The 9840-nt window shown below is 44.9% G+C and overlaps 1 protein-coding gene across 1 annotated transcript; it reads left to right on the forward strand.

Moving 5' to 3' along the window:
- The first annotated feature begins 3236 nt into the window (after positions 1–3236).
- On the forward strand, positions 3237–5169 carry LOC120933737 (E3 ubiquitin-protein ligase TRIM39-like). The gene has a single exon (XM_040347107.1). The coding sequence runs from the start codon at positions 3279–3281 to the stop codon at positions 4947–4949; it is 1671 nt and encodes a 556-aa protein (XP_040203041.1). The 5' UTR covers positions 3237–3278; the 3' UTR covers positions 4950–5169.
- Positions 5170–9840: the final 4671 nt, after the last annotated feature.

The following is a 9840-nucleotide window of genomic DNA, read 5'->3' on the forward strand; positions in this document are numbered from 1 at the left end:
TGGGACTTTGTATGAGGAGATGATGTTGTCATCAGCCTCTGTACTCTGGGGGAGAAATAGTCAAGGTCCAGGTGGAGCAGAAGAGAGACCAGAAGAAAAAAAAAGAAAGAATGTAAAGCAAACCCGGAAAGATGGTAGAGAAAAAAAAAACAAAAAACACGAGCCCTGTTCACTGCCGCACTTTACAACTTTTGAAGCACAGGTGTGCCAATTGGTACCTTGAATGGTTTTGGATCCTAGCAATGCCCCCAGACAGTAAATAAAATATGAACCAATGAAGAAGAAAATCAGCAATAGCAGCCTACAAAGTTCACTTAACCAGACCCCCCAACCATCCCAGAATGATGGTACTAGGCTCAGACTCGATGTAACCACACTTCTTTTTACCATTCTAAAAGAGGGGTCTATGGGACTTTGTATGAGGAGATGACGTTGTCATCAGCCTCTATCCTTATAAAAATATATACAAAAGAGAACAAGGATGCAGGAAGTGTTGTGTGGAATTATAATTAACCACTTGCTTACTGGGCACATATACCCCCTTCCTGCCCAGGTGAAATTTCAGCTTTCAGCACTGTCACGCTTTGAATGACAATTGCCCGGTCGTGCGACGTGGCTCCCAAACAAAATTGATGTCCTTTTTTTCCCACAAATAGAGCTTTTGGTGGCATTTGATCATCTCTGCGGTTTTTATTTTTTGCGATATAAACAAAAATAGAGCGACAATTTTGAAAAAAAAATAAATGTTTTACTTTTTGCTATAATTAATATCCAATTAAAAAAATAAAAAATGTTTTTTTTGTCAGTTTAGGCCGATACGTATTCTTCTACATTTTTTTGGTAAAAATAAAAATCGCAATAAGCGTATAGTGATTGGTTTGCGGAAACGTTATAGCGCCTACAAAATAGTGGATAGAATTATGATTTTTTTTTTAATAATTTTTTTTACTAGTAATAGTGGCGATCTGTGATTTTTGTCAGGACTGCGATATTACGGCGGACACATCGGACACATTTGACACATTTTTGTGACCATTCACATTTATACTATTCACTGTTTACTGTATAAATGTGACAGGCAGGGAAGGGGTTAACACTAGGGGGCGAGGAAGGGGTTAATGTGTGCCCTGCTAGGTGATTCTTACTGTGGGGGGAGGGGACTGACTGCGGGAGGTGAGCCATGGTTGTCCCTATGTACAAGGGACACACCATCGGTCTCCTCTCCCTGACAGGATGTGGATCTCTGTGTTTACACACAGAGATCCACGTCCCTGTGTCTGTGATTGCCGATCGCGGGTGCCTGGCGGACATCGCGGCCGCCAGGCACGCGCATCGGCACCTGAGTGACGAGGCGGGTGTGCGCGTGCCCCCCAGTGGCTGGAGGCCGGAGGCTGTATATAGACGACCTCCCGGCATTTTAGAGCCACATTGTGGCCGTTAAAACTCGTCGGGCGGGTGGGAAGTGGTTAACATATCTATAACATATGTAAAAGAGAAGGACGTTTGACTCATAATAATTTGTCCTTTTTACCATGTAGCAGCCATGTCCACCCTTCATCTCAGTGCACTTAAGCTGGCCATAGATGGGTAGAAATTTGAATGACATTTTTTTTTGGAAAAGAACATTCCATGATAGCTTGTTAGTTTTTCTAATCATCAAATTGATGTTCGTTTTCAACCGCAGTGATGAGAAAATTCAAAGGGGCAGGATGGAAAAAAAATTCTCGAAGGAACAAAAACAGCTTATATGGTTTACATTCGGTAAAGTCCATTCATTCCAAAATCAAATGTTAATAGGAAACAAAATCTTTGGAGTGACATTAGAGTGTTCTGAGAATATTCTAATGAATTTTCCTAAGAATTTTTGTTCAAAATCTGTCTACAACCAGCGTTTCTGTGCCATGTTTCTTCTCTACACCCGTCTTTCCCCCTTTATCTCTTTTCTAATGTTAGGAGTAGGGATGAGCTTCGTATTCGAGTCAAACTCATGTTCGACTCGAACATTGTATTTTCGATCGTTCGTCGAAATACGAACAAAACGGGTCGTTCGCGCCAAATTCGAGTTACGTTTCACAGACCATAATTCACTGCGGCATCGCTGGCTGATGATTGGCCGAGCATGCACTATGACCCGCATGCTTGGCCAGTCACAGCTTGAAAAAAACGGAGAGCCATAATTGGCCAAAGCCAGGGTGGCTTTCGCCAATTATGGCTCAGATGGTTTAGTACACGCCCCACACTATAAAAGGCCGCCTCCAAGTCGGCCTTGTGTAGTGTGTTGCGGCGGTGGTTAGAGAGAACAGAGAGAGACAGAGAGAGTGTCATTTTTTGCCAGTAGATAGAGCAGGAAGGCAGGCAGGCAGGCAGGCTAGTCAGTTAATATTACAGTGTGTAGAGGATATATATACATCCCAGGTGTTGTACATATATTTATACACTGTATAGTTTAGCTAGATCAGTTATTGCTATTTTACTGGCAGGCATGTGATTGTGCTAGCTGCAGTATTCTTACGTGGTTTATTGCCTGTGTCCTCTGTAGTTTGCACCTAAAGGTACGTGGTGTGTACTGCCCGTGTCCTCTGTAGTTTGCACCTAAAGCTATGTGGTGTGTACTGTCTGTGTCTGTGCTATTTTTCGCAATGATTTTCATCCATTTTGCAGGGACCAGACATTACATTAAAGCCGCAAGCAGTTTTAAATTACTTTTTTCTTATAGTAATCTCATTTTGTGCAGGGACAGTTCTAAACACATGCCACTTCACAGGCATACTATAGACACCCAGCAGGTACAATATTTAAAGGAATTTTTCATTTTTTTTATTTTTTTATTTAAGCATCATTAAAATCACTGCTCCTGAAAAAACAACCGTTTTTAAAACTTTTTTTCCATTGATACATGTTCCCTGGGGCAAGACCCGGGTTCTCAAAGATGTTTTACGACAATAACTTGCATATTGGGCTTTAAAATGAGCACTTTTGAATTCGAACGTTCGAGTCCCACAGACTTCAATGGGGTTCTAAATGTTCGCGCGAACGTTCGGTCCGTTCGAAGGTTCTGGTGCGAACCGAACGGGGGGGTGTTCGGCTCATCCCTAGTTAGGAGGTATGATTATCATTACTACTGTGAGAAAATCCTCCTTCCTCTGTACTCTGATCTCGGTTTCACATTTCACTGATGCAACCCAGCCTCGCCCTGTGTGGGAGGGAGTGATCCCTCCCAACTGCATTCTTCTACGTTGTCAGAGAACTTCATTTATTTTCCTTGTCTGCTGTCAGCGATGGCGTCTGCTAATCTAATAGCTGAGTTGGAATGTTCCGTCTGTCTGAACATTTATACAGATCCTGTAAACCTGAGATGTGGTCACAACTTCTGCCGGGTCTGTATTGATCGTGTGCTGGATACACAGAGGGGGTCTGGGGGATATTCCTGTCCTGAATGCAGAGAGAAGTTTCCGGATCGTCCTGCACTGCAGAGGAACATAACACTACGTAACATAGTGGAGAATTTCCAGTCTGCTCAGCCAAATCAGGAGGAGTCCGGGGTCTTCTGTACTCACTGTGTGGACTCTCCTGTACCTGCTGTTAGATCCTGTCTGCTCTGTGAGGTTTCTCTGTGTGATAAACACCTGAGAGTCCACAAAAAGTCCCCAGAACACATCTTATGTGACCCCACCTTTTCCATGGAGAGCCGGAAATGCTCCGTCCATAAGAAGATCCTGGAGTATTACTGCACTGAGGATTATACTTGTATCTGTATCTCTTGTTCTATGACTGGAGGACATAAAGGACATAAGATTAAGTCACTGATTGAGGCTTATAAAAAGAAGAAGGAGACACTGAGCAATGTTCTGCAGAAACTTCTGACAAAGAGAGAGGAGACGGAGGAAAGAGTCCAGAGTCTGCAGGAACACAGGAGGAGAGTAGAAGAAGGAGAAGCTGATGACACCGAGAGAGTCACTGTCCTGTTTAGAGATCTCAAGAGACGTCTGGAAGATCTGGAGAAGAGAGTCCTGAGGGAAATCTCCGGGAGGGCAGAGAGGATCTCCATCTCCATCCGGGATCTGGAAATAAAGAAGGAGGAGCTGTCCAGGAAGATGCGTCACATTGAGGAGCTGTGTAACATGACGGATCCACTGACTGTCTTACAGGAATCAGACACAGGTGACTTGTGTGATACTGAGGATGGAGATAATGAGGACAGAGAGAGACGTGAGAAGCTCCTCCATGATGGAGGGGGTCTGGATGTGGCTGGGATATCACACACATTAAGCACAGGTTTATCTGATATAATAACAGAGGTAAATGTAGACTTCTATGTACAGGGAGCTGCAGACATATTACTGGATGTAAACACAGCTAATAATGATCTCCATATATCAGATGACAGGAAAACTGTATCCTGGGCACATGGAAACCAGAATCATCCAGAAACTCCAGAGAGATTTCAGGATTATCCTCAGGTGTTGAGCAGTCAGAGTTTCTCCTCAGGGAGACATTACTGGGAAGTGGATGTCGGGGGATCAGAGAGCTGGAGAGTCGGAATGTGTTACCCCAGTATAGACAGGAGAGGGGGGCAGTCAGGGATTGGAAATAATAACAAGTCCTGGGGTTTGGACAGGGAAGATGATCAGTATAAGGTGATACATGACAGGAAAGTGATCCTCTTACCCACCAAGATCTCCAGTAACAGAGTCAGGATATATCTGGATTATGAGGCCGGGCGGATCTCCTTTTATGATCTGTGTGACCCGATCCTACACCTCCACACCTTCACCACCACCTTCACTGAACCCCTCCATGCTGGGTTAGGTGTATGGAGAGGTTGTATAAAGATATGTGGGGGGGGGGGTCAGGAGAAATCCATCCAGGGACTGGTGACATTGCTGGGAGGATGGATGGAATTAGTGGAGTATGCAACCAATAAAATAAAGCAGTGGGTGGGGCTTTAGTCTGTATCCTGCTGTTTTTTTTTACTATAAATAATAATAAGTGAGATTTCTCCCTTTGTCACTGATCACTGTGATTGGGTAGAATATCAGTCCAGTTACTGCAATAACATGTTCCTAGTGAGGAAAGGTGTGGCCGATATAATGATCTACCTATTATCTATCTATCTATCTATCTATCTATCTATCTATCTATCTATCTATCTATCTATCTATCTATCTATCTATTTATCTGTAGCGCACCCTTGCTTCTAGCATGGGCACTACGCCTAAATTTAGGGGGAGAAGGGAGAGTTACTTTGCTCCCTTCTTTGTGTTTGTTTAAATTTGAGACCTCTGTCGCTTCAAAAGTCCACTGGGTCAGTCTGTGGTCAGGAAGTGCAATGACACCTGTGGCCAGCATTTGGCGCCAGAGGGGTTCTGGCGGAGCAGATCTTTTCCCAGCAGCCAATCAGAGGACGTTTTGCCTCGCAGGGCATGTTGGGAGGGGGTATATCCGTGGCAGAGATCTGAGGTCCCGGGTTCGTCTGGTTCTTTTTCTTCCCGCGGGGTCCCCGTTCCAGGTGCGGTACCCACCTTCAGGGTACGCGCATCCATGGACCCCGCCGGTGTGGCCCTTCTGGCCAGGGCCGAACCCTGCAGTGGATCGCATCCTACAGAGAGAGAGAGAGTCTCCACACTCCGCTGAGTTCTAAGACTTATTGACAAGATCCTTGTCTGGGGTAGGGAGTCGGCAGCTGACAGGTATGCTTACTGTCATCCAAGGACCTTCTTTAAATCAGCCTACTGGGAGTGTTCGCTACTTGCTAAAATCTCTTTATTGAAGTTGGCCTATGATGGGGCCTAGAGACAGGTCTATGGAGAGACCTGCTAATCCCAGTGACACCCAGAGTGGCTGTGTGTTTTTTCCTATTTGGTTCAACGCAGAGCAGGGGATTGCTCGGTTCTATATCCAGGCCTGACACCGCATGTTCTTCTCTTCCTTCATCAACCTTGACCTTCCTAAATCGTGTTGATGTTGGCCGTGTTTGGCCTGAGCAATAAAGCAGTGAAAATCCTTTATTAAGTGTCTGGACCTCCATTCACTCCTGCTGTTTTCACAAATTACACCCCTAGACATTGCCAACAACTTGGTAACCGGTCGTGGACCACAATGAGTGGAGCAGCAAATGACAGGTCCATGTCCACTCAGTACATGCAGAGCAGACACAGACACAACCCACTCTACTCTATGGGCCTTCCCATTCACCAAGATGTAAGGAGAAGATTCCCTTCTGTTTTTTTTTTTTTTAGCGGATCGAATTGGAGATAGGTGGGTGTAAATGGACACAAGTGGAGGGTTTGATTGGGTCAGACTTATCATGTGAAAGGAGCTTTGGGCTGTTTTCATATGGATATGCTGCAGTTTACCCACACCACGGGTACAATGCAGTGCACCCGTGGCATTCTTTTAGGTTAGCTGCACTTTTCCAAAGACATCCATTATATCTGCAGATTTAGTGCACTTTCTGAGCGCACCAAACCCACAGGTAATAACAGAACTCTGGCTCAGTGCAGGTAACCCGCAGGTGCACCTGGGGATCAGTTTGAAAGCAGCCTGGTAGCCACTGCAGAACAGATATGCCCAAATATACACTGTGATATTAGTAATAAACTTACCTTTAATAACAGTCTGCCATTCAGGTTTTGCCAGGTGTTGCTGTCCCAGGCAGAGTGAATTTAGTATCACTCCACCTGTGGCAGCATCGGCTTATGCGGCTCTTCTCTGCAGCTGCTTGTTTATTCTACTGCTGGCTTCATTCACAACACTGATGCTCTGGGGTGGCAACCTGCGATCTGGGCTTGCCAACCTGCCATCCCAGAAAGGAAGGCCGCGGGCCACATCAAATGGCACCATGGGCCACATGTAGCTCCCGGGCCACTGGTTGGGCACCCCTTGATCTAGCCCATGACAATCTGACATATTGATTTCTCTGTAATTGTTAATCAGAAGTTTATCACAGATTGTGACATCAGCAATGGGATAGGATATGGTCACCTCTCATTTCTTTCCTTCCTATTATTCCATGCAATATTTAATAGAAGAGGTGAAAATTAATGTAATAATGATCTTGAAATTTACTACAGAAAGAAAAAATTTGATTTATCACTAATATAATGATATTATTATAATAATGTATGATTACTAGAACTGGAATGTGTCCCCATAGAATGGATCACCAATAGAATTCTATGGGATCACTTTTGTAAGGCTTGCTAGAGTTCCCCCATAATATCAATGCATTGTAAGGCTTGCTAGAGTTCCCCCAAAATATCAATGCTTGTAGAGATGTAGGCCCAGATTCACATACATAGACGCATATATACAGTATGCCGCCGTAGCGTATCTCTTTTACGCTACGCTGACGCAACGCAGAAAGGCAAGCATGGAATTCACAAAGCAAATGCTCCCAACGTTGCGCCGGCGTAACGTAAATTCGTAGGCATAAGCCGGCCTAATTCAAAGTAGGTGGAAGTGGGCATGATCCATTTAAATGAAGCGTGACCCCATGCAAATGATGGGCCGAACGAACGGCGCATGCGCCGTCCCATGGAAGCATCCCAGTGCGCATGCTCAGAATCACGTCGGATTGAATGCCTAAGATACGTCGAATGACTGCCTATGACGTGAACATAATCTACGCCCAGCCCTATTCACGTAGTACTGCGTAAACGATGTAAAATACGACGGCTGTTCCCTGATCCATACCTTTGCAGGAGCTGCGCCTCATAGATGGGGAATAACTTTACGCCAGATGTAAGCCTTACGCAAACCGCGTACATTATGCGCCGGGCGCAACTACGTTCGTAAATCGACGTATCTCCCTCATTTGCATATTTGCAATTGAGGCGGCCAGCTTAAATATGTGCCCACGATACGCCGGCGTAGGAATATTACGTCGGTCGGATGGAGCCTAATTTCAGGCGTATCTAGTTCTGTGGGCACGGCGCATAGATACAACGGCACACATTTACACTTACGCGGTGTATCTCGAGATACGTCGGCGTAAGTGCTAAGTGAATCCGGGCCGTATCCTTTAACACAGAACCGTTAGGAGTAATTACACAGAAGCTAGAAACAACCTTGCAAAATGTTATTATGTACGAGCAGAGAACAATAACAAAATAAGGCAAGCGGTAGAAACAAGGTTTAGTTGGTTACACAGAAAATAGATTGCTATGTTTCCATGCTCTCAGAGCAGAGGGTTACACATTGTATAAGTGTGACATACTGTATTACTTGTATAACCTAATTACTTAAATACGATTGGCTGAACCAAGGGCGTTCCATTTCTTGTAAGTTTTGGGCATGAAAAATAGATCATAGTCTTTGATTCACCATATTGCTGTGTGTGTCTTGACTTGCCGATGCATCAGAGAGTCTCCATACATCCAGAAGTCCTAAACCCCCGGGTCCAGTTGAACCACCAACCTCACAACTTTTATAATGGATCCTAATATAATGTATCATTATGATGTTGTATCTCATAATCACTAGATATGTTCTGGTAATTGAGGAGGAATTAGGGAAGGAGATATATTTTTTTCTAACAGAAAAATTGGGTGATATGGCGCACTCTGGTGTCACAAACTACGGTGAACGGGAGTGAACCACAACTGTGGTTAAGGAAAGGATTTAATGCACCTCCCTATGTTATGTGAGATTTCAGTACTGGGCCCCAGCCATCACTCCAATCAGAGAACAGGAGTTTCGGGGGGTCACTACATCATCTCTCTCACATATAGGAAGCTACTAAGTGCGGAGGTATTACAACATGCATCCAACCGCTAGCATAGAAGATTACAATAAAGATCAATGAGCACAACTGCATTAAAGATTCCAATGCACTTCTCTTATGTAAGTGATTATCAGTACGGGACCCCAGGCGTCACTCCAATCAGAGAACAGGAGTTTGGGGGTTCTCTACATCATATCACTTTAACATAAAGAAATGCATTAGGCCACTAAGGGAATAGGTATGAAAAACCTTTGACCCTTAGCATAGAAAAGTTTAAGCGAACATGTTCAGTAACTTAGGGTGGAAGCCCGTATACAAGTAACAACGTATGTCAGGCACGTAGCATATGAGAATACTGTATGCAATAGCAAATTACTTAAGAGAGACAACTTTAGCGTAACTGAGTTGTGAATGTATGTCCCTTTAAGATATTGCACAGTGGTCAGCTGAAGACACACCAATATAATCCCAAGCAGCAGGATAGCATTAAATAAGCCAATTTTAAAGCTTGGGGTGTCCACAGCAACTCTTGCAAGGTTAGCAGCGCAGCTTCAGGAGTGGGATGGTCTCCAGCTCAGGGATGGATGGTAGCTGTAGTTCTTTGGTAGCCAAACCGGCTACGGCCGACAATAATAGCACCACGTTTCTATGTAATGTGAATGCCTTTTTAGGCAGGAGACAGGTGCAGTGCATAAGCACTGATTCCAGCGCAGTGGAAGCTGGAACGCACGTGGCGCCGGGCGATGATGTCATCGCGTGGTCGCCGTATGCGTTCCAGCGTGGAACGCATTGCGGAGTTGAGGGCGCCTGTTACATCTGGTTAAGATTCAATGATGAAAGGAGAAATATGGGGAAGGGGAGAGAAGACTGGGTGGTGGAGGTAGTTTGTTTAACCAGTTACTAACCGCCCTATAGACGATATACGTCTACAAGGCGTTTGCTTAACTCTGGGAGGACGTCTATGGACATCCTCCCAGAATCGCGCTCCCACGCGCCCTCTGGGGCACGCACACGCATCACGGATTACGGTAAATCGCAGCTGATAGCGGCGGTTTACCACGTGATCGCTCCGTCCAATGACGGAGCGATCACTTGTAAACAAACCGGCGTCATGT

Source organism: Rana temporaria, chromosome 3 (assembly GCF_905171775.1).
Source record: "Rana temporaria chromosome 3, aRanTem1.1, whole genome shotgun sequence".
NCBI classification, from domain to species: Eukaryota; Metazoa; Chordata; class Amphibia; order Anura; family Ranidae; genus Rana; species Rana temporaria.

What these genes read in the sequence shown, in the direction of transcription:
- LOC120933737 (XM_040347107.1), top strand. Translation starts at nt 3,279, where the DNA reads ATGGCGTCTGCTAATCTAATAGCTGAGTTGGAATGTTCCGTCTGTCTG.